The 25,851-nt window shown below is 43.0% G+C and overlaps 1 protein-coding gene and 4 non-coding genes across 5 annotated transcripts in view; all 5 read right to left on the bottom strand.

Annotated features, from left to right (window-relative positions):
- Positions 1-25,851, bottom strand: part of polr1a (RNA polymerase I subunit A) — a 100,618-nt gene that overhangs the window by 64,161 nt on the left and 10,606 nt on the right. The window contains 12 exon segments of the mRNA XM_034222800.1: positions 2,275-2,357; positions 2,908-3,060; positions 3,253-3,351; positions 5,688-5,846; positions 7,855-7,937; positions 8,091-8,274; positions 11,109-11,258; positions 11,894-12,085; positions 12,733-12,879; positions 12,984-13,091; positions 23,292-23,519; positions 23,619-23,741. Coding sequence (XP_034078691.1) covers positions 2,275-2,357; positions 2,908-3,060; positions 3,253-3,351; positions 5,688-5,846; positions 7,855-7,937; positions 8,091-8,274; positions 11,109-11,258; positions 11,894-12,085; positions 12,733-12,879; positions 12,984-13,091; positions 23,292-23,519; positions 23,619-23,741 — 1,709 coding nt within the window.
- On the bottom strand, positions 3,445-3,581 carry LOC117550392. The gene has a single exon (XR_004569625.1). It is a non-coding gene; the product is annotated as a small nucleolar RNA SNORA5 (small nucleolar RNA).
- On the bottom strand, positions 7,621-7,757 carry LOC117550388. Its single transcript, XR_004569622.1, has one exon. It is a non-coding gene; the product is annotated as a small nucleolar RNA SNORA5 (small nucleolar RNA).
- Positions 12,284-12,410, bottom strand: LOC117550394. The gene has a single exon (XR_004569627.1). It is a non-coding gene; the product is annotated as a small nucleolar RNA SNORA5 (small nucleolar RNA).
- Positions 13,584-13,720, bottom strand: LOC117550390. The gene has a single exon (XR_004569624.1). It is a non-coding gene; the product is annotated as a small nucleolar RNA SNORA5 (small nucleolar RNA).

Raw genomic sequence — 25,851 nt, 5'->3', positions numbered from 1 at the left:
CAGCTAGATTTGCCTGTCGTAAGAAGGTGTCGGCGACTGACATGCAAGGAAGAACGGCTGTCCACAGGCTGTTCCAACTTTAATAACCGTATTAACTTCCAGGGTAGTGAACTGAACATGCAATTGTAATTGGGTGTGTGATATATTTCCGTGCACGGACACGCATGTTCCACAACACACAAACTGAACAACACTCTGATCGCTACCACTGTCCTTGCGATCGTGTTATAACAACAACAAGTGCACGTTACTGATGCAAGCAATATGGTTCAGACCATTCGGGCTTATTCTAGAGGGGTGCAAGGTAGTGTTGTCACGATACCAACATTTTGGTTTCGATACCGATACCAAGTCAAGAATTGCGATTCCGATTCTTTTTCGACATTCTTAAATGTAATTATTGTGCTTTATTTCACACCAGAACCATAACACAAACTTTGAAACAATGAGAACAATAAATAAAAAAATTACAATAATTCGTATTAAATAAAATTAATACATCTCTTACAGACAGGCCTTGTGGTGTCCGTAGGCTTGCCCTCACTGTCAGAGATATAGCTAAAATACTTCCAAATGTCGCTTCTTTTTTGTCAACAAGCCGAGGCGCAGCGGCAGTTGCACTCGCAGCCATGCTTCTCGTTTTCTCACATGCTCTGGCAGCTAGCGCGTGCACGAGAGAGGGGAGGGACTTAGAGCGTGCTTGAGAGGGGAGGGACTGCAGGCACGGCTGCAGTGCAGGGAGTGGAAGCAGAGCGCTGAACACACACGGCTCTTATTAAAACAGCGCTTTCTCACCGGAGTACTTTTCCCCGTCATTCTTAAAGTACCGATACTAATGAAACGGAGGAATCGTAACGTTTTTAACGGCAGGGTATCGCGGTACCTTTCAAGTATTGGTACACCGTGCAACACTAGTGCAAGGAATAGTCCAAGTAGTGGGGGAGTGTTATACAATATGTTTAAAACATAAATATAAAAAGGTTTAAAAAAGTTATTGTTTAATGTTTTAAGGAGGTGACGCTACTCGGCCCATCAAATCGGTGGAGTCAGTGAGTCAGCACGATAGATTAAAACACACACACAGAGACGAGACAAGAGGAGAGAAACAGTCTTCATTTTCTCTTACTGCATTATAGCAACAACACCAATAATAATAATAACAATAATAACTGGGAGGGGGGGCGCGGCTGTTCTTATATTCTCTGAGGGGAGGCTCACCTTCCCACACTTTGAAAACCCCTGCTCTATCATAAGCTTATGCAATGTTGTCAATACAGAGCTGCACTCTGGCAACTCTCCAATAAACTAGGCTTCAGCAGAGCATCCCAGGAGGGTTTCTTGGCTTTGGTTCACATCAAGAACCTTTTATCCACTGATCCATATACTCTAACTGTGGGGGAAACTTCTGTGTAGCAATGCAGTGGGAGTCACCGACTCAGGAAGGAGACACGGGAAGAGCAGGAGCTTTGATGTCAAACACTGATGGTTTATTTAGGAGCTTCGGCCGGAGGATTCACATCACAAGTCAAACAGTCAGAGGTTCTGACTTCACGGGAGCGTTGCCACGTCAATTCTGAAGAGTCTCTCTCTTGCTAAACCTTTTAACTGGTTCACAGAGAGTAATCAACATATTTGAGGAGATAGACTAAACAGCTGGGAACACTGAATTACTTGCGTCTGACACTTATGGCCTCGAAGATTTCACACCTTGGAGTCCACAAACACCGAGAAGGAAGTGTTCCAGCATTCTCACAACAATAAACCATTTGTGACCGAGAGTTGCCCGGTCATAAATTGGGAACAACAACATATGGCTGAAGCAGCCCCTTTCCTTAAGAGAGATAACAGACGTCAGGGTTGGTCATAAAAGTCAAAGGGCAAAAAGGTTAGATATCTAGGAGTCCAGCAGAATTATTCCCTAACACTAACCACTAGGGCTGCACGATATTGAAAAAAACTGAAATTGCGATATTTTTTTCCCCTGCGATATATATTGCGTTTTTTTTAACTATATTTAACCGGATGAAGGATTTTAGTCACGGACGTCTGGATCTTAACTGGTAGACTCATCATACCTTAAGTCATGATCTAACATGTCATGATAATGCATGCTGCTTCCCCTCGAATAAGGGGGTTCATCTGTGAATGAAGAAGAGAAGAACCTTTTTGCTAGTACTGTAAGCTGCTTTCAGTGAGGTTTTTGAAATCTAGCTTATTCCTGCTGGTTTCGCCAATGTTATCAATAAACATTTTAAGCAGTGAGTTCTTTGTTACCTCTGCAGGTATCCTGATCGAGATGTTTTCACAGCTGTGTCCACCAGTCCCTCTCTGCCGGCCATACAGTGGAAGAAAAACTCCTGAGATTGACGAGGAAAGAATTGTTATACGACTTAAATTAATTATTAATTAAAATATTAATAATCTTAAGAGCTTTAGACTGCTTTCTTAGTGCCTGTGAAGCTGACAATTGAGCGGCCCAGACCAAGCAAGGAGGCCAAATATAACCCGGTGTGGGCATTTATTACAGCATGAACACAATACACACAGCCTCAATCCTGCTGCTGCTGTTCACGTGGGCACAGCCTGCAGCCACCAGGCTCTCACACACACTACCAGCCTCTCTAACAGCAAAACCCCAGAGCCTAAATGCCCAACCCAATCAACCCAACAGGACACAGGTGAGGGGGGAGGAGACAACACAGGGCACCAGGTGCACACAATCAACGACAGACATGGGGAAAGGGAACACTTTTCAACAACAAAAACCTAAACAACCCGTAACGGAGGCCGAGACCTATGAGCCCAGAGATCACCTCCGTGACAGTGCCATTAGGCTTCCCTGTCCGTACCAGGAGCTACAGTCTAAGAGCAACTCTAACAACAACACACACATCTCTCCTGCCGTACCTGTGGTTTGATTCCAGTGAGGAACCTTCCGGAAATAAAGCCCCCTGCGCCGGGGGCAGGGTCATAGGGCTGGAAGCACGGCAAAGATTTCCCAGAAGGCATCAATGGAGGTCTACGACCCTCCAACTCAATCTGGCCTAGTAAACATGAAATCTGAAACACACACACACACACACACACACACACACACACACACACACACACACACACACAGACACACACATACACACACACACACACACACACACACACACACACACACACACACACACACACACACACAGGTTAGTTTATTGTAGGCCTACGGTTGGGTATTATTGAAGTGTGTGTGTGTTTGAGGGTTACCTGCATGGTGTTTACAGTAGAGCCCTTGGCTCCTGATTGGACCATCAGTTGGAGGTTGTTGTCTGGGAAAGACGTGTGGAGTCCCACTGGCATGCACACCTACGAACACACATGAACATATTTAGGGATGTGCTCTTAGTTTTTAAAGAGTGACATTCTTTATAGCTTCAGTTAATTTCTCGACACGTCTGTGTCTGTGTGTAGTACATATTTATCCCCAGTGGACATGATGAAGCACCGTGGGGCCCATGAACTACAGCTTCACTGTGGCAGCCATTTTGGCCAGTGGCATCCACAGAGGAGGAAGCACTGAATTTGACAAGGCTGCATTTGTTCTGTTTTTAAATACCAAACATTTAAGAATTTCTATCAATAATAAAGACACTTTTGTGATGCTGAGCAAACTAAGATACACACACACACCTACTCGCAGCTACATCTGTCACTTTAGTACAATTATTGGATAGAGTATAGTAATAAAGAAGAAAGTGGTGTGCTTTAACCGCCATTAAATGAATGGTAAACAAAGTTGTATTCCTCCCATTCACTAGCTTTCTCCTCTTATTGCTGTTGTCTCTTTTGCCCTGTAGTACATTCCCCTTGGTGCTGCCCCGATTATCCGAGAGGAACTAAAGTAAAAAGCTCCGTATTTCCTCCATAAGTCCCCTGGTAAAGACTAGGGATGCACCGAATATTCGGCCACCGAAAATTATCGGCCGAAAATGGTTTAAAAGGCCCTTTCGGCCGAAAGGGTTTTAGCACCGAAAAAATATCACCGAATGTCAGAACAGGCTTACGTTGGTAACCTAACGTGTTGTTGTAATGACGTAATAAAGACGCGGCGACCATGCTCGCGGCTGGCTCACAGGGGGGGGAACATTGACCTTTGTCATCGAGATTGCCCTGAGCCTTTAACAAATCGTATTAAATAATCTGATGACAGACTGTAAACAGAATAGCTGAAATTTTAACAAACTAAATAACTCAGTTACCTCTAATCATTAACCCATGTTTGTATCATGTAGTTAACTCCGTGTGTTGCTGCTAGCATACAAAACACCTGACGTGGAAACGTTACTCGTGGATGGAGCTACAGAGCTGCTAGAAAGACGGTCGAACCCGGTACATTCCTCCGTCTGCATGCGGTGCACTTTTGCTAAATGTTTAGACAAATTGCTCGTGCTTACATGCTAAACTCTTATTGCACTTATGGTAACAAGTATTCTCCACATCGAGACAGGTAAAGTTTAACCACACCTCGGAGCGCGTTCTCTCCGCCATCTCCGCAGTGTGCTCCGCTGCATGTAGCAGCTGCGTGTGTGTAAACTGCCCCGCCCCCTCGCACACAGACGGGGGAGAGAGATCTCGTCTGATCGAAAATACATCATAGACGCATTTGTTGTCTTTGCATATTAGAAACGAGTTGGCGACACTAAGACTGCGATATCATGTTTTTAGCAATAATACATGACATATATAAATGTACTGTATGCATTCAAAAGTGCTGAATAAATGTTTTATGGACCCATAATAGTGATTATTATTTAAGTTAAGTTTTGCCATAATCATGTCTATTTCCATAATCAGGTAGCTGAACAACATTGGTAAAAAATGTATACATTATATATATATATTTCTATTAATCATTTTTCGGCCTTTCGGCATTCGGTTTTCGGCCAACTGTTTCCTATTTTCGGTATCGGTTTCGGCCAAGAATTTCCCATTCGGTGCACCCCTAGTAAAGACCCTACAGTGGAAACTATGTGCACTGTACTGAATAGCCGCGTTCACACTTAAGTACGTTGCCAGTTGTACTCCCAGCACTTAGTTCCCCTATGGAACTAAGAGCCGATCGCGTTCACACCGGAATAAGTTCCCTGAGGGAAGATTACGCAAATGAGCCGCTGACGTCACTTCGTCTTCTTCTGCTTTGGGTTTACTGGCAGGCCGCAAACAACTTCACGGCGTATACTGCCACCCGAAGTCCCCGGCCGGAAGTCCCCGGAGTTGGGGACTGAAGCCTTCCGAGTAAATCGCCAGAACGCCGACACGTCCTCATCTCCACCGCTCCCATGTTTTATTTTGTGTTGCCATAAGTTAGTCTCTCTGCGTTTGTGCGCTGGGCGAATGCTAATGCTAATAATGCTAATGCGAGGATAATAAAATGGCGGCACTCCAAAAAATGTCAGAGTTTTACAGGGCGTGGTTTGCAATTCGCCCAGCCAATCAGAACGGGAGCACTTTCTTCCCCCAGGAGAGTACCACCTCTCAGCAGGCACTAAAAATGGGGGTAAAAGTTCCCGGCACTAAGTACTCTTTTTGGTGTGAACGCGACATAAGGGATACTAACAGAACTAAACGGGAAAAGTACAGGGAAAAGTACTCCGGTGTGAACGCGCCTAATGTTAGCATTAGCAGTAGTGGTGGGATGATACCTTGTTAATTTCATTGTTCACTTGGTTAGCCACTTCTTTGAACTTGTGGTCGGCCGTGCTGAAGTCTTTCTGGTCGGGGTTGAGGTGAGCGTCCTGCCAGCGGCTCTGAGCCTCAGCGTGGTCCACGTTGGGGGGCAGGTTGAAGGCTGCCTGCAGGGCCTAAGAGACAAGGGAAAATATTTATTAATTTCCAGTTTGCTGTGCATTTCTTTATTACAACACCACACGTGTATATGTTTTACCCCGCAAAAATCATAAAGAAAATCATTTAGTATTTAAAACTTGCTATTTTAATATTGGTTAACTCTCTACGGTGTCATAGTATTGTTTTCAGTGGTAAAGCTCTAAAATCCCACTGTGCACTAGCTCTAGCACTGAAGAGCAGAAAGACAGAGTTATGGCACATTTCCACTGCAGCGGGGTAGCCCCGTTTAAGCGTCCCTAATGGCGCGTTTCCACTGCAGGCCTCGCTCGGTTTGGTTAGGCCTTATTAGGCCCGGCTCACTTTAATGCTGCGCTTCCATTACAGTTTAGGAACTGGGGTAGTTACTATAGTAACGCAGTGTAGGCGGAGCCGTGACGTCATCTTCAATGAGAGCCCCAGAAAAACAACACAGCCGTTAGCTCTTAGCACTCAGAGCTCACAGCTCTTCATATCTGTTCAGAAACTAGACAAAAGTTAAACAAGTACAAACCACAGACTGCCTGTGTCATGGCGAATACAGTCGCTGGTTTATTTATGTCTGTATAGGCCGTTGTTGTGAGTGTGGACGGTCGGAGCATATATAACGTTAGCTTAGCCAAGCTCCATTTAGAAAACACGCCGTCTGTCTGCAGACTTGTCAAAGCATTAATTCATGGTTTTTACTAACCGGTATCAGTATGTTGTTACTTCGGCATCATTTTGAAACGTGTATTACAATTAAATCACGGTCAAATATGTTCATCTTGTTGTAGTTGTAGCCCCCTTGCCAGCGATTCTCTCTCTAGTTTAGCATACTCAGCCCGACTCAGCCTGGTTGTTCCTGACCCTAGAACCACGATTTAGTCGGGCCAGAAAAAAGGTGAAAAAGTAGCCCAACCAAAAACGGGCCCGGCTCAGCACGCTTAAAGCGAGCTACCCGCTGCAGTGGAAACGCGTCATAAGCGTCCTCGCTCAGGCCTCGGGCTGCCTCGCTGGCCGTCCGAGGCCGTGGCGCATTTCCATTACAGTTTAGGACCTGGGGTAGCAACGCAGTATAGGCGGGGCTCCCGTCGAGCTCCCACTGGATTTTATCATCCCCAATGAGATGTAGGAACGTCGTCACCTCCTCGGTCGACCACGGTGTGCTTTTCTTTGACGTTGCCATTTTTGTAGCTCCTCCGTTTACAAAATGCTGTGTATAAAAATGCTGCAAGCTTGCTTCTAGATATATATGCGCCGCTAGGGATGATCTCGCGCGCGATCTTGTGACGATTCTCTCTGACCAATCAGCAGTCGAGAGTGTTGATGTCACTAGTTCAGCCCTGGCCCTGGCCTGATAGAACCACGATTTTATGGGGCTGGAAAAAGAGGGAAAAAGTACCCGCTAGCCGGTACTAGGCTATATGGAAAGGCCACCAAAAACTGGCCTGGCCGCTTGAGGACGATTAAGGACGCTTAAACGGGGCTACCCGCTGCAGTGGAAATGTGCCATTAGAGACTAGCTAGTGATCATAGTGGAGCATTCTGCATTTGTTTGACTACCATTCACCAGATACATGACTCCAGAATTAGAAAAATATGACTCTTGATGGCCATACGAAAAATAATATGGTACACAGCAATAAATGTTGTCGTCATTTGTTTCACAAATCTGACCGATTAACCGAATTAAGAGGTTTGACACCAAATGTTATTTGTGGCAGCTGCAGATGATCTCATTCTTAACTTGTTCAGTTAATTTCTCAACATATTTGTGTGTAGTACATATTTATCCCCAGTGGACATGATGAAGCACCGTGGGGCCCATGAACTACAGCTTCACTGTGGCAGCCATTTTGGCCAGTGGCATCCACAGAGGAGGAAGCACTGAATTTGACAAGGCTGCATTTTTTTCTAATTGCCTATATAAAGACATTTTACATGATCCTACTGTCATAAATATGACAGTTTCTGACAGTTTATTTTGCCAGAACAGTAACTCACTTTGGTGCCAATCTTCAGTGATTCTTGAATGATTTTTTTCCTCTGCCTGTTGGCGCCCGGTTTCACAAGGATGTCTTCCACACCTTGACGCACAAAAAAAGAAAATGTTATTAAACATATTTCTCTTCTTCTACTCGTTGTTAATTAAACACAGATAGACAAATAAACTATGTTCTCTGCAATTTCAGAGGGAAACAAATGTCTTGACCTTCCATTGCTTGTATGTGGGCTCTTACCCAGAGTAAAACCTCTGTACAGCTGCAGGTACGCAGTGAAGAGTCGAGCAAGGCAGCTGAGCAGCTTGCCGCTGGTCGCCCCTCCGTAAAGCTCGTAGCAGCAGTGGACCAGACCGTAGGATGAGGAGCCGTAGTGAGCTTTGTCCAGAACACCCACCAACAGCTCGCCCTGACGGAACACCACCTGGGAAACAAAGAATGAGAAGAAAAAAGAGAGGTTAAACCGTAGGCTGCGGAAAATATGGAAGTAGGTCTTGAAGTGTTATGAAGCTCACATGCCCCTTTCACACCAGTGCTTTTTCAGCTCCGGCTCGGAGCTGGAGCTGAAAAGCGCCGGTTTTTCCTGTTCACACCGCAGCGGCGCCGGCTCTTAGCTCCGGAATCGGGTTCACATCCAGCTCCAAAAAATTGTCGGTCTAGAGGCAAGAGCTTCGGAGCTAAGAGGTGGCGTCGCTTACGTCTCTCTTACGTCGAGGCGTGCAGGAAACTAAACCCTCCTCCCCTGAACATGGGTCGACTGTCATGCCTGCCTACAAGCAGTAGTGCTTATAAACAGGGGTGCACATAACTTTTTTGCCCTGGTTCTCAAAGGAGCACCTGGAGATGTTGCTTGGTGCTCATCCTTAAAATGAAATAAACCGTAACTTTTGAGGGGGTCTTGACTTTATTTGCCAGACACACGGCACTGAACACACATGCAGTGGTGAACACAGAACACACATGCAGAGGTGAACACAAGACAACATTAGCACGACCAGTAATTCTACAAGCTGTCATCACTACCCTCCTGACTGTTCTCCTCACTGTCTTCCTCTCTGTCAGACATGGTAGCTGATGATGTAGGCCTACTTCTTTCTCTCTGGTTGAGTCTGCGATTAGCTGCTTGCATCCACAAGTCAACAGCTGGGTTTGGGTCGAAAGTCTCTGTTGTCATCTTAGACAAGTGGATGTAATCAAATAAGTATGTGAACATAACCAATGGCCTACCATAGCCAATAACAAATGAATGTAACTTATTTTATTTGTGTTGTTCATTCATATCTTATTTTACCTTAACATTTATTTATGCATTTTTTTGTATCTCTCCAGTTTTAAAGGATATTTTTGGTTACTGTCCTATAGTATACATTGGAATGATTTCAAACCTGTTTATCCCAATAATTATAAAGGAGTGCCTTGGAAATATGTGTTTACATAAATTGCGACCAAACCGTTTGAACTTAGACTTTACCTCACTGAGCTGTAGTTATCAGCCTCTCAGTCTGAATGGAGAGGACTCTCCCTCCACATTATTGTAGAAACATATTTTTCTTATATCCGTTAGAGCAGCTAGCACCAGATTCTAATAACAACAGCGCTGGTACCGGTGCACCCTCCCTCGCTCACTCGCATTTTGGCTGTGAGCTGCGGGCGCCAGATAAGCCAACATCCCCCATTTTCATCACTTACAGCGCCCATCGTACAGGGCAAATGAAACGTGTAACCGGGGTGAAAACGGTGTTATATTTATTGTTACATCAAGGCCGAAAATTAGGATGAGCCCCAACGGTCAAAATGTTTTTTTCCCCTCCCAGAACTGCCAGCGCAGCGCCTCCAGAGATCTGGCGCCCTAGGCGAACATCTAGCCAGGGCTACGGGCCGACCCTGAGTTCATATCATGGTTCATACATGTATGCAACTCGCAAATATCTTTCTCTCTCTCTCTCTTCTCTCTCTCTCCTCTCTCCTCTATTTTCTCTTTTCTCTTCTCCCTTCTCTCTCTCCCTCTCTCAATGTTGGTACGCAAATGCGCTTTGTTTCAAATGACCCGGTGCTCTTTTTTTGGCGGAGGTGCGCATGCGCACCTGCGCACCAGTTATGTGCAGCCCTGCTTATAAACACACTTTATAAAGTCAGGCAACACTAACCAGGCTTCGTGTGATTCTGTTTATGTGTACCTTACTTTGACCATCCGTTCATTGTTATTGATCATTGTGGAGAGAGGCAGACGTGTTGTTTTGTATTATAGCAGCTATCGGATGGAATCAATACATGGGCTGCACAGGTTGTCGTGTCCGACTATCACAAGTAGAATCATAATAAAAATACGCCGGTAAAATGTGCCTGTAGAAAACGGTCAATGCCACAATAGGATAGCAATAGCAAGTAGTCAGTTTAGCTTCGGTTGCTATGCTAACATCACCCATTTTATACCAGAGAAACTTTCATAACAGCGTTGTGATGCCAAACAGCGTCAATTCAGACTGACACACATTCAGGGGAACTGGGGATATGTATCAGCTGCTTGTGTGAGTCGGACAGTGAATACTTTAGAGCGGCCGCTGCAGTGTGAGCTAACCGGGAGCTAACGGAGGAGAATAAACTCCCGTGGAAGAGCAGCCAACACTGCTGCAGTCGGTAAATGCTGCAGAAACACATTAATAAACAATGAACCACGGCACTCTGGAGCAAAGTATAAGGTTGGAGAAGTCGTTATTCAATTTATTCTGGCTTCGTGTGATTAAAAGCAACACGATCATCGACCCGACGCAGTTCCCCGTTGTTATTGTTGTGAGCGCCGTAATGCCGTTGGGGAGCTAATAATGCGTAACTTGAAGCCGTAATATAATTTAAACAGATGAGTTACACATCTTTTCTATTTGTAACAGGGATGTAACATAGGGGTTACAAAATGTGGTTCAGGAATGATTGCTAAAACTCAGTAATGAGTTAGCAACTTAGAATTTCCCTTTTGGTCAAATGTCAGAAATGGTAATATCCAGTGAACATTTGAAGCTTAAAACCACCAAGAAAACAAAGTAAATCGCTAAATTGTGGCTTAAAACTGTACAAAAAGATAAATTCAACAGTTTCTGGCAGAAAGCCAGAGCGCTGACAGGTGCAAATAGGGACAACGCTCCTCCACATTCCCCCATCGGACAAGTTTCACTCTGCCAAAAGCTGGGGAAATAATGCAGAGCTAGCATCAATCATGTAGGCGTGTGCTGATTCTGTGTGTGTGTGTGTGTGTGTGTGTACCTGTGAGTCACACATGCTGTCAGGTTTGTATCCTGGGGCAGCTCGGGGTGGGACTTGGATCCACGCTTTGCTGGGGATTTTGGATTTTCCAACCAGATTGAGAGGCACGGCGTTCTGTGGGATAACATTCAGCAGGAGTGTGGAAACCACCTACAAAAAAAATAACACACAAGTCATGACACGATAGTAGTTATTTTACAGGAACATTTTGCAGGAAAAAATACAAGAGCACAGAATGAAAGCTGAAAAAATGAACTTGAGTTTGCTGACAAATGATAGCTTTCATTAAGCACCCCCAAAAGCCGAAGGGTACTTAAACATATTTTATGTCTCAAATCACCTACTTCTGTACTTACATGTACTATTGCTATTTTGCAAGTGCATCCCAATGGCAATTATGGCAACATGATCTATGAGTACCTGCATGGTGCACCACGTTTAAAAAGTTGAGTGTGGAACGCTGGACATTCTCACACTCAACGTTCGTCATCTTGGCTACGTAACTGTGAACACAGCACTATACAAAAAATAGTTTAAAGGTCCCATGTCATGCTTTTCCGGTTATTACCCGTCCCCTTGTGTGTTATAAAGGTTTTTATGCATGTAAACTGTCTGAAAAGTCACAAACCCTCAAAGTACACCCTGTAGCGAGTAAAACTCTAACAGAGAAAAGACCTGTCTATGCTGCCCCAGAACGCCTCGTTGGAGATTTTTATTGTTCCATTTTTTTCTTCCCGAGTATGTGAGTATCTCAATGAACTGAAAAAAGGTAACAAGTGCTTTACCTGCTTCCCTGTCCATAGCTGCTGTGGTTTTATAATGGCGGGTGGCAGTAGTTTGACTCTGCCTGGTTTGTCAGTCAGTCCTCTGTATACCAGCTCTATGTACTGCACTCTGGTGAAGAAACAGCCACGTATCGTCATCCTCGTACCCGACACCATGTGGTCCTGGATCAGACCTGCTAAAGGTGTACCATCCTGAGGAGAGACGGAGAGAGACCTCAGTGCTGACCTGTTTGTTTTTGCCCAGCCTTTAAACTACCACACTGGTAAATCTTAGCAAAGCCTTGTTTAGGCCTAGCTTCAATATTTAACATAAATTGTGTATGTTTTTGAAGATTCTTTCTTTCTTGCAACTGCAGATTATTTGCACTCTTTCATTAACTTCACATGTGTGTTTGTGTGTAGTACATTTATATCCCCAGTGGACATGATGAAGCACCGTGGGGCCCATGAAATACAGCTTCAATGTGGCAGCCATTTTGGCCACATAGGAGGAAGCACTGAATTTTACATGGCTGCAATTTAAAAAAAATACTTTTTAACCATATAAAAGTTCCTTATACAATATGTATGTCAGATAGAAACTGTGTAAAATAACACAATCAGATGTTTTAAGTTGTTGATGCTATAGTTTAGGACTGTGAAAGGCTGTGATTTTGTATTATTATGATTGACTGTGATTTTAATGTTCAATATGCTTGTGACTGGAGCAGAGTGAAAGAGTTTTAGAGAGCAGACGGGCAAAATGTACTGAAACGAGGTGAAGAACCCATTTTAATCCTTAGTTGGATGAAATCATGTGATACTCCAAGGAAATCCTCCACCTGAGTGTGTTCACCCACCTTGGGGACGAGGTACTGCTGATCGGTGCTGACCAGCGTGTAGGCCTCGGCTCGGGCCAGCTCGCTCTGAGGGAAGTGAGCGTTCATTTCGTCGCCGTCAAAGTCGGCGTTGTATGCTTTGCAGTTGGCGTAGTGAAGCCTCAGAACCTGAAGAAACAAATTAACACCAAGTATAATTAGTTATTTATCCTAAGTTTATTTCAAACACAGAAAAAAAGAAAAGAAAGGGGCATGGATGGATTATACAATACCTTCTCTCCCGGTAAGATGCGAGCACAGTGGGCTTGTATGGAGGGTCTGTGCAGAGTGGGCTGTCGGTTCAGTAACATCACATCTCCGTTCTTAATGTGACGATTCACCTGCACAGATAAAACCCCATGATGGTCATTACAGGGCTTAGTTGAATACTCTATTCTGATTGGTCAATTTGGACATCCAGCAGTCTTCTCTTTTTTCGATGGCAGACCGCTGCCAGGGACGCTCTCATCAAGAGACTTCAAAAATCAATTCTCGAAAAGAAGCCTCATCCATTTAACGTCAGTTTGGGCAAAAAACGATTTTGTTTTCCTCAAGAAATCGAAGAGAGCGCCATGGAATACGTTTTAATAATCATTTTTATATGTGTGAAGGGCACGAAACCTTGGATTTATGATGGCTAAACTGTTCCCAATAAAGAAATAAAGGGAAAAGAACAGAGCACAAGAGAAAACAGCAGAAGAAAACAGACAGGAAGTAAACACTAACAGGAACACAGTATGGGCGCTGGCAGTGTTTAAAGACTGGCCAATGGAAATACTTTCTTTATTGCAACTGCAGAGTATTCGCACTCTTTCAATTAACTTCACGTCTGTGTCTGTGTGTAGTACATATTTATCCCCAGAGGACATGATGAAGCACCGTGGGGCCCATGAACTACAGCTTCACTGTGGCAGCCATTTTGGCCAGTGGCATCCACAGAGGAGGAAGCACTGAATTTGACAAGGCTGCACTCTTTTTTTAAATACTTTTTAACTTTATATCAGTGCCTCATACAATATGTATGTCAGATAGAAAGTGTGTAAAAGAACACAATGAGATGTTTTAAGTTATTCATGCAATAGTTTAGGACTGTGGTCGGCTGTGATTTTTGATTATTATGATTGACTGCGATTTTAATGTTCAAAATGCTTGGAAAAAAGGGAAAAGAACAGAGCACGAGCAGGAGGTAAACACTAACAGGAACACGGTATGGGCTCTGGCAGTGTTTAAAGACTGGTCAATGGAAAGAAAAAGTGAACAGACTTGAAAAGTAAATCAGGCAGAGAACCTCGATCAGTGTGATCTATGTGTTTGAGTTACGTCGCTATTGCCATAGTTTCAGCCGTTGGTACGCAGTAGAACAGACTATCTTAGAAAGACTGTCTTAGTGGAAAAAATACGATCATTTTAAATTAGGGCTGCACAATATTGGAAAAAACTGACATTGCGATTTTTCCCCCTGCGATATATATTGCTAGACCCTCCAGAAAAACGCGATTATGCGATCGCATAATTTACCGCATAATCAGAAAAATGGCGCAGATTTTTTAAAGGGCGCAGATTTTTTAAAAGGGCGCATAATCCCCGCATTTTTCCACACAAAGTAGAGGGAAAAAAAGTTAACTCGTCTTGACGTGAAGTGAAATAGTGATAATGATGACGCGACATCATCAGCTCGCGCATCACAGAAGGTAAACAACACCGTAGAGTAGGGGTGTAACGGTTCACAGAAGTCACGGTTCGGTTCATACCTCGGTTTGGGGGTCACGGTTCGGTACGAGTTCGGTACAACAAGGAAAAGCAAAGGAAAGTCCCAAATGCATAATTGTTTTTGCTGTTATTTATTTTTAAAAGTAGTGCAAGTTTTTGTATGAAAATAAGGAACTCTAACATTTGGAATCATTAACTGTATTACACAGTTAAAAACAAAACACAAACAGTAACACACACTCAGATGGCCATATTATTTATATTGGCTGATGTCAAACAAAAAGGTTAAATAAGCTGTACAACTAAAAAGACTGTCTTGAACATATTAAAATAAATAATAAGAAAATAAAATCTGTACCTTTAGGAGCAATGTCTAACATGTGTAATTAACTTGTGAGTGTGTGAGGTCATTATGCCTAAATAAAGGTACTCAAGCTTTACTCTATTTTCAAGTTTGTCTTCAAAAAGATGAGTTTGTCTACGTTGTCAGTAGTGAGGGCAGATCTGTTGGCGGTAACTATGTCACCTGCTGTCGAGAAAACCCTCTCGCTGGAGACTGAGACTGACTCGGATGTGATTGAGCATGTTTGACGTGTTACCACTAGCATACCGCACCGCTGTCGAACAACACCGACACACCGTCCTCGTCCGATCTACAACTCGCACCCCATCATTGTTGTAGTCCACAGGGAACCCGAAATGTTCCCACACACCTGATTTAAAAGAAGCAGGTGGGTCTTCTAGCTGTGTGTTGTGTGAACTCGCCATAGCTAACTTTTCTTCTTCATGTATTGTGTTCGTTTTGTTGTGTTTTGTTCTTGTTCTTCATTTGTTATTTACGGGCGGCTGGCTTTTAGGCGCAATACCGCCCCCTGGATTATATATAGTGTAATACTGCCCTGAGTGACAGACTTTTTTCCCACTCGTAAAAAAAGGCGTATTCGCCGTGTGACTGCATGTGCCGAACCGTGACGTCCGAACCGTGACGGTACGGGACGAATACGGATACCGTTACACCCCTACGTGTGGAACTCACACGAGAGAGAAAACACCAAGATGAAAAAATCTAATCCATCTCATTTACTGACGAACATTTCTGCTAAAGACCGGGCAAAGCAGTTCCCCGATGTCTTGCACGAAAGTGGGGGTAAACTATTCTGTACCCCGTGCAACTGTGTGTTGGAGCATAAGAGAAAATCGACGGTGACGACCCACTTTGATTCATTCAAACATTCGAAAATGCTTTCTGCTGCTGCGGACAAGAAAACCAAACAACTCACGTTCACAGAGGCATCAACCTCCAAAACCCTTTCGAGGGCTACAAGAAACGAGGTGAGTAGCCTACAAGATTGAAGCTGGTCAGATAAAGAACGAGTAAATGAAAACAGAATGAGGCGAAGAAGTGTGTGTGTGTGTGAGAGTGTGATTAAAATAGCCCAATTGCTTTTACAATAAATAAACATTGAATGTGAAATCTATTCTTTTGTTGGTAGATTTGTGAGGCCTGGGTCGCCACCTGCAATGCTGTCAACATTCCACGGTCTAAGAGCGACCATCCTGCAATGAGTAAATTCCTGAATGAAAAAGTAATCAATGGCGGAGCCATTCCAGGATTTCACCAGCTTCAAGAGAAATACTTGGGAGCAGTATATGAGAAGGAAAAAGAAGAGTTGAAGACACTTCTTGCAGGAAAACCTGTTGCTATGATATTTGATCAGACTCCAGATGTAGAGGGGAGATGCGTGCTGAACATCCTGATTGCACCACTCAAGAAGGATCATTCGGGTCGGATCTTGGCCTACATTGCAGACACCGTGTTCCTTGAGCAGTGCAATCATTCCACTGTATCTGTGGCTGTCGTGAAGTGCCTACAAGAATACAGCATTCAAAATGAGGATGTGATTGTGTTGGACACAGATAATGCAGCCTACATGAAGAAGGCATTCAAATCTGCTCTGCAGGCGCTGTACCCCAACTCACTGCACATCACGTGCATGGCACACATAAAGAACCTCATCGGTAATGCCTTCCGCAAACCTTTTGTTATTTGTTACTGATATTCTGAACAATCTGTGCTGTTGTATTTGCTGTAAAGTGTCTCTACTGTAGGCTATTTGTATTATATGTACAGCACTTTGGCTCGTATATATATATATATATATATATATATAAATAAAACTTGATTTGATTTGATTTTGTTCAGTTGAACAGCTTCATGATGAGTTTCTCCCAGATGTTCTTCAATGCTGGATCACGCAAGAGAACATATCTCTGCTTCATGACAAACAAGCTTCCAAGAAAAAAGGTGACCATACCTCCAAACCCCTGTGCAACACGGTGGAACTCCTGGTTCTTTGCAGTACAATACCACAGAGTACTTTGGACTGTACAAGGAGTTCATCGAGATGGAAACACAGGTAAATAAATGTGTAACTTCACATAACAGCAATTATCCCTTTCTTCACCAATTAAGCCCCTTACACCTACACACCAGGGTTTCCGTTAGCCGGTAATTACCGGTTTTTAGCTGGTAAAATGTATTAAAAACCGGTAAATTCAAAACCTGCCGGTCAAAATGTCTGGTAATAATTAGGGAGGCTCCGATAGATCGGCCGCCGGTCATTATCGGCCGATATTCACCGTTAATAGTTTGATCGGTGCTCTCTATAAAGGCCGATCAGGAGAGCTGGATCTGATCGATATGGACATAAACGCGAGTGAAGTATAACCGGACACGCGAGAGAGAGATCAGATCAGCTGCTGAGTCTGACAGAGACACACAGCTCTGCATGATCACCTGAAGCCCCACCTCTGTTTAGCGAGCTGCATGAGAAACTGAAGGGCTGTCAGGAGAGAGAGGGAGGGAGAGGGGAAAAGAGAGGATCCGTTTTTCTCCCGTGTTATTATTCAAAGTTAATGTAAACTTTTGAATAATGTACTTCATCTACTACAAGTAGTTTCTTTGAATGTAATAATTATGTTGTTTGTGGAATCATTTATTGGAAAATGAATCTGAATTTTTCGATCTGTTACGATTATAAACTGAAGCAATATAAAAATGAGCCCCGTGAACTGAGTTTTAAACATCAGCATATCCGGTCATAGTCCGGTAATTACCTGCTAACGGAAACTCTGCTACACAACTCTTATTATTATTATTGAAATATGACCGGTAAGTTTCAAATTGATCCGGTAAAATAAATTCTGCCCGGACATATGACCGGCGAGAAAAAAATCCTAGCGGAAACCCTGCTACACACTAGGGGTGTAACGGTTCACAGAAGTCACGGTTTGGTTCGTACCTCGGTTTGGGGGTCACGGTTCGGAACAACAAGAAAAAGCAAAAAAAAAGTCCCAATTGCATAATTCCAGGTTTGTTGTTATTTATTTTTGAACAGTAGTGCAAGTTTCAGTTTAAAAATAAGGAACTCTGATATTTTGAATAATTAACTTTATTAAACAGTTAAAAACAAACCACAAACAGTACCACACACACACTCCATCTGAGTGTGTGTGTGGTACTGTTTGTGGTTTGCTCTTTCATTCCAGTAGAACTCCTCAGAAACCATTAGAAACCAGTATTTGACCAATAAACAAAACAATTGATAAAACTTTGAACTATGAAATATATTAAACTTTGGTGAGCTTCAGCGGGGCAATGCCATATAGGAGCTCCCTCACAAACACCCAAGGGTTAAATTGGGCTGGGGCTGTCCGGGGCTAAGCCCGGCACATAGGACGATGCTCTGACGTCATCACCCTCACACATTTGTCATATGTTTACAAAAAACGATATATATGTTAAGACTTTTCTCGTTCTTAATATAGACTATATTTAGGGTCGATATGTGTTGACCTTACTTTAAAATAGCAGATCTCTGTGACCGGATATAGTTTGGCTTAGACCCCGGCCCCACGAGGACGCATACAGTAAAACGCATACGCAAACGCAAAAAAGTCTTCCGTTCACACCATAGACTGTGGTTCACACGCATTCGATTCATTAACGTGTCCGTTCACACTAGACCGCTGGAAATGCTGGAAACGCTGTAGTACATATGCCAGGCCTGTAAGTGGCGCTGCTGCCGCCACAAAATACACCAAAAGCAGCGAAGAAGACCCCGGAGCATGGTTGTCATGGTTGCCCTTCTGTTTGTTCTCCTGCTGTATATCTCTCAGGTAGTCCACCAGCAGATAACCCCCCCCCACAGAGCGGAGCAAGGCAACGAAACTTAAAATAAGAAGCAGCATTTTATGGCACGCTATGCATGGGGCCACCTTGAGGGGGTTTCCCGACATGTTGTTTCAGTAAATTAAAGGGTGTTTCATGTTGTCGTTGCTGTGGACCTTCTTAATACCTTGGAAAATGCCGTTTAATACTTTTTAATAGCCTTAATTTTCGCTAAATTGATTTAACGTGCCGTTTGCGTTCGTGACTGAGTGAACGCGATGTCAGGAGCACAGGCTGATATTGTATATATTTCCGCATTTTAACAGTGCAATTCAAAAGTATAAATAATATAGTATAAGAATATGGCAATTCACCTTTATTGATAGCATACATTTAGGGGGGAAAAAAAAATGTTGGGAAAAAAAATAAAAAACCGAATATCCGAATAATGAAATTGAAACCCGAATAGTTGGCCAACGAACGAATATTCGAATAGTCGAATATTCGGGTACAGCCCTAATACAAAGTCATTCAAACTAGCTGCACCTTTACCAGCTTTGAGAACACTTTAATGATCAATCATTATAAAACATATCAGATATATTATTCTGAAATGGACCAATCTGCACAACGACTACTTTTACTGTCGCTACTTTAACCATATTTTGATGCTAACACTTTTCTACTTTTACTTGAGGAACATTTTGATTGAGGGACTTATTCTTGTAACAGAGTATCCCTATACTCTGGTACTTCTACTTTTACTCAAGTACTTATTCCACCTCTGGTAGCGTATTAGTCTGAATTGTAGCCACAGAATCACGCAGAGCTGCATAGAAATAGCCTCACAATGGTAACAAGTGGAAAATAATATTTACAAATGTGTACAATGATTTGTAGGTAATGCTACTCAAGACACCTGACTTATACATCTTCAAAGGAAGACTGTGTTTATTCTACAATTACATGGGATTAAAGCAAAATGTAGTTTTACTTGTATAATACTAGGGGTATTGGCCGATTATCGGTATCGGCATTTGACCAATTATCGGTATCGGCCTTTTTTTTAATCAAATTGCCGATAAAACTTTGGCTCTGATGCGGCCGTTTCTCTGGCTGCACTCACCACTCTGTGTACACGAGCAATGTCCCGCCCACAGCGCTATCTGATAGGCTATTACTGAAGATTTTCCGGGCGGGAGCCAGCCAGAGAGGCGGGACCTTCTCAGATTACAGGCAGGTGCGAAAGAACGCAGACACAGACTGAAGCAAGCAGCAGCGCTGAGCGGCAGAGCCATACATGTGTTTCGAAGGTATATTTTTTTCCTTCTAATTTGTTATTATTTGTGACCCGCTCTACCGATAGCAGTTGGAAGTCGCAACGGCTCATTTAAAAAAAGAAAACGTTGATTTGTGTAAAAAAAACTAGTTTTTCAGGGTTCGGGTGTTTAAATAAACAAAGTCTTGGCTTTCAGAATATGAAACTGTTATTTCCAAAATCTCATGATAAATACATTTTTGAAGCTTGTAAAGGGAAGAAGAGGCACCTTTCAACTCGCACCCAACTCTTCCGCAGTGCCGCTCCCCCTCCCTCCCGCTGAAATTATGAAGTAAGGGCGTATAGTAATCATTGATAACACGGCAGGGTCCGGGACAGTTTGTTTTCATCTGTTTTCAAATAAACAAAGTATTGGCTTTCAGAATATTAATATAATATTAAACTTGTTTCGGCAAATTCAGATGATAAATACAGCTTTAAAGCTTGTGACGGCATAATTACAAGCGGAGAACGGAGTAATTTAACGTCACAGCAAGCATAACAACAGCAGGTGTTTCTTGTGAGTGTTTCCCCGGTACACAAACACAATACACACAAACACACGCACTCGCGAGCTTCCCCCAGACCAGTAATACAAACGAAAATGTGTCTTCGGGTCAATGTGACTGATTTCGATAGAGCAAGTCACATTTGGTTTAGGCACGAAACATACTACCAGTAGAAATACATTGCTTTTAAAATCGCTCGAATCAATAGATTATATTTCGTGACTATAACACGAAATGCCGTGAGACTGGGTTGAATTACAACAGTGAGTGCTTCATCCTCTGAACACCACAGGATGGCGACTGTAACGCACATACCATAGGTACGCTCCTCTGAAATGATTGTCCCCTGCAATTATTATTATCCCTCAACGAGTTCGCTATTCAGCTTGCTAACGTTAGCTTAAACAAACGTAACATGCAACGTTAGCCTAATCCAAAATGCTTTACTATGACGTACCTTTCATGTGGCTTGTCAGCGCAGACTCTCCCATCGTGAACAACTGAAATTATTTTTGGGAAACTTTGCAGGAGGCTACTCCAGGGTTCATACACTTTTTCACCAATGATTTTCAATGACCTTTTCATGACTTCTCAATGAACTTTACCTCATTTTCCATGACCAAAAAAAAATGACCACTGAAAATGGTTTATTTTAACATGGAACAGGAAAATAAGGTGTGCATATGAAACATGTAGTGCCTATCTAAAACAAATAAAATAGTAGGCTTACTAGCTTCTACACGCTTAAAGCAACTGTAGTCAGGGATGCAAACTCATCAGGTATGAAAAAGGTGACAAGGATCCGAGCCCCCCGACCCCACGGAATATCGGCTTTAAAATGAGGAATAACAGAGGATTTTAGCAGTCAGAACAACTAAAGCAGCAGGTAATAATAACAGAAACGCCAAAGATTCACATCTAGAAATATATAAAAGCATTTATTTTAATTGTGTAGCAGTCAGTTTATCATTTTGGCAGCACTGTTGAGCATTTTGAAAATGTATTTTCATGCCTCTGTGCAAGGCTTAGTCTTTCTATCTTTATAGCAATTGGTGTAAAGTAACTAAGTTCATAAACTCAACAAGTACTTGGGTACAATTTTGAGATACTTGTACTTTATTAAGTATTTCAATGTTTTGCTACTGTGTACTTCTACTCCTCTACAATTCAGAGGTAAAAGGTGTACTTTGAGTCCACTACATGTATTTAATACCTTTAGTTACTTTACAAAATGTGGATGAATAATGTGAGTAAAGTGTTAAATCAGACTTTAGTTCCACCTGGAGTAAATCCACCAGCTACCCTGCAGTATACAAAGTACTTCAAACTAGCTGCACCTTTACCAGCTTTGAGAACACTTTCATGATCAATCTTTATAAAACATATCATATATATTATTCTGAAATGGACCAATCTGCACAACGACTACTTTTACTGTCGCTACTTTAACTATATTTTGATGAGAATACTTTTCTACTTTTACTTGAGGAACATTTTGAATGCAGGACTTTTACTGTAACAGAGTATTTCTACACTCTGGTAGTTCTACTTTTACTCAAGTACAAGATCTGAGTACTTCTACTTTTACTACAAGATCTGAGTACTTCTACTTTTAATCAAGTACAAGATCTGAGTACTTCTACTTTTACTACAAGATCTGAGTACTTCTACTTTTACTCAAGTACAAGATCTGAGTACTTCTACTTTTACTCTAGTACAATATCTATACTTATACCACCTCTGTTTATAGCCTGTGAAAAAAACTATTAGAAAACGAAGGCTAAAGCTAACGTTAGCAGATAGTGGCAATGTATGCTAGCTAGCTCGACGATTCCTTAAATGATATTGCGACAGAAAAACGTTTCAGTTCACATCACGCTCTGCCGCTCTGCTCTGAACACCTGAACGGCCCGTTCTAACAGCTGTTCACCAGCGGCTCAGTCTGTGCCACAGTGACTCCGCACAGTTAACGAACGCACCGTAGCTAATGTAGCTGACCCTCATCCCGGAGCAGCAGAGTTCAGCCGACAGGCAGGAAGACTCGAGCACACAGCTCGCGCTTCATATATTCAAAAATAACACCATGCGCGTCATGATGGCACAGAACAGCTCGCGACCGCAGATTATTTCGGCGATTAGATCAAATGTAAATTACATTTGACGCAACTTTACATTTCCATGACTTTTCCAAAACTTTGGGAAAAATATTGTTTTCCATAACTTTTCCAGGTTTTCAATGACCGTACGAACCCTGCTACTCGTGGGCTTGACCCTCGTCTTAGCCATGTCTTGTATTTGTCTTCTGCTAGCCAACGCTCGTTGAAACTGAAACCTCCTGGCACACAGTCATCTATCACTCATCAGAATGCCCAGGTCACACGTAACACAAACACTTGCAGTTCACGCGCATAGCGCGGGACGGCCGGAGCGGAGCCGTTTTATGTAAAAACGAAGCAATTAAACGCGCTCCGACTTCTTTATTTTCTTTTAATCTAAAAAGCGAAGTAAAGCATTTACAATTTCAAGCACTTTATCCTAAATTCAAGAACCATTCCCAAAATTCAAGCACTTTTCAAACCTTGAAAACACCTCATACAATTTCAAGCATTTTCAAGGATTTCCAGCACCCGTACGAACCCTGGATATATCGTGCAGCCCTATTTTAAATTGAATAAAATCATGTTCAAATCATAACTTAAAGGAAATCTTTCAGGATGATTCAAAATATTGTAATATAATGGATGGCGCGCTGCATTGTATCTCTTACTTAGCTCACACTGCAGCGTGTGCAAGACTGTATGTCTGTGAATTAAAATCAGAGCAATGGTCTTACGATCTTGATGGGGATCTTATGCGGCCCGTCGCAGGGCGTCAGCAGTTGCTTGGCGACGGCTTCTCTCTGCACGAGGCTGGTAGGGGACAGGATGGTTCTCCGGCCGTCCTCGTTTATCACCATGGACGCCCCGGGGTGGACGTTGGGCCCGTTGAGAACGGCCTGGCGGAGCTCCTTCACGTTAAAGGGGGTGACGGGCTGGGGGTACGTCAGCTTGGTGGCAAACACCTGCATCACAAGGAGACAGAAAGTTCCAGATCATTTATATTTCCCCTTCCTCAACAAAACTTGTTTTCTCTCTTTAAAATGGTCAGAAAAAGTCAGTACCATAGGGATGCCGATCTCGTTGGTCCCGATGTACATGTCAGGACAGATGACTGATCGTGCAGCAAAGTCCACTCGTTTGCCCATCATGTGTTTCCGGAAGAGTCCGTCCTTCTTCTCCAGGATCTGGAAGAGGAGAGGGGACAATTAGGCAGCATGTCTTTCTTTATCAGCAAACCAAAAGGAAAAGGAAAGCTTGTTGAATTACTAAAAGCAGATCGGCTACACTGTAAAGTGAAACCGACTTCAGTGATGTTGGTCCACAGGGGGTCATTTGGTGTCCGAGGAAAGTGGGTCCCCTAGGGTGAGGTATTGTTAGTATTTTAAATATTCAGGTTAAGATTTCGGTTCTGCTCATCGATTTCAATTATTTGTTGGGGTAAAATATGTCACAAGCCTTTTGCGCAGGATAAAACATTATTTATGAAAAATGTTCTCAACTGCATATTAATATTCACAAATAACTTCATACAGTTTGATTTGGTTGTATTGCTTCGCGGAGTACAATATCTGGAAAGGGCTACATCACATCGGTTCATCAACACAGAACTGAAATAAATGTTTTTCTTTGCGTACCCGGTACCGGGAAATTGGTGGTGGTTCTTACTCGGAGCTGAGTTTCAGTTCCCAACCTTAGTCCCGATAAAATACGTGCTTTTTGACAAATTGTTGCGTTTGATATTGCGACCACAAACAAACAACCTGCCACTGAGTGCAAACATTTAGCAAGAGGTCACTGCCCTATATAAAGCCTTAGATCACATGAGAGAAAAGTTATCCACCACTAAAATAAGGTTAGTGTTTAATATATATTAGGGATCGACCGATATGGCTTTTTCAAGGCTGATACCGATTATTAGTAATCAAGGAGACCGATAACCGATATTTGGAACCGATATACATTTGCAGTAAAATCAGAAAATCTTGGTGTCAAAATGTAGAATAACACAAACTCCAACACAACACAACTTCTTTGAAATGCATTTAAGCATATATTATGTTTAATTAACTTTTAAACATCTTACAACTGGTTTCCTCTCTGTGCCCTTTTCTTTAGTGCAGTCATCTGCAATGAGTTAGAGAGAGAGACAAGAAGTGGGGCTGCAGGCTGACATGCTTAACTAACAATAATGCTTAATTTATTATATCTGTCTATCTAGCATAAAACCCCAATAAGCTGTTAGCAACTGCAAAACACTAGTGCTAGCTAATGTTTTGCAAACTATTAAAAGTGAGGCTATTACAGTAGACCTAACGTTAGTCTAGTAGCCTCACTTCTAATATTGTGCTAAACATTTGCTAGATACATGTTGGCTAGCTAATGAGCTTCACATATCAATCTGAAAAACTGCGAGGCTCCACTCGCAGTCCCTCCCCCCCCCTCCGCACCACAGTTACTCCGCTGCGAGACGCTGCACGCACCCCCAACTCTGACCGACTTCCCGCGTCCCTGTGTAACTGGGAAACTGATAGAATTGGATCATAAGATCGTGGTGTTTTTGCAACTTCAGCATAGGGGATAGGGATGTTTATTGAACTTCGGTTTAACACATGTATGGCTCTGCCGCTCAGCGCTGCTGCTTGCTTCAGTCTGTGTCTGCGTTCTTTCGCACCTGCCTGTAATCTGAGAAGGTCCCGCCTCTCTGGCTGGCTCTTCAGTAATAGCCTATCAGATAGCGCTGTGGGCGGGACATTGCTTGTGTACACAGAGTGGTGACTGCAGCCAGAGAAACGGCCGCATCAGAGCCAAAGTTTTATCGGCAATTTGATAAAAAAAAAGGCCGATACCGATAATCGGTCAAATGCGGAATATTGCGTTAACGCGTTAATAACGCGCTAACGAAAAAAAAAATTAACGCCACTAATTATTTTAACGCATGTGTATTTTTTTTCCTCGGCCGCCCCGTACTTTCAGAGCGCATCGAGTTTAAAATACCATCTACAAGCTGATGCTGACAGCCCCGCTCCTGCCGCCCGCTTGTGGCAGACCACACTTCCAGGCTCACCGGCAGGCACCGACTGGCCATCTGGAGGACCGGGAGGGTGTGTGTATGTGTGGCCCGAGCGAGCGAGAGAGAGACCTTACGTGCATTGTTGTTGTTGTTAGCATCTGGTGCTAGCTAGCTGTGCTAATGGATATGGAGCTGTTTAAATGAAAACAGAGGAGCGACATTTCGCCACAACTGCGCCGAGCACTTGACTTTATGCAGGAAGCCAGACAGTGGGACATTGTACG

Source organism: Gymnodraco acuticeps, unplaced genomic scaffold (assembly GCF_902827175.1).
Source record: "Gymnodraco acuticeps unplaced genomic scaffold, fGymAcu1.1, whole genome shotgun sequence".
Lineage (NCBI taxonomy): Eukaryota > Metazoa > Chordata > Actinopteri > Perciformes > Bathydraconidae > Gymnodraco > Gymnodraco acuticeps.
Note: the sequence above shows the minus strand (reverse complement) of the source record. Positions and strands in the feature narration are given on the sequence as shown.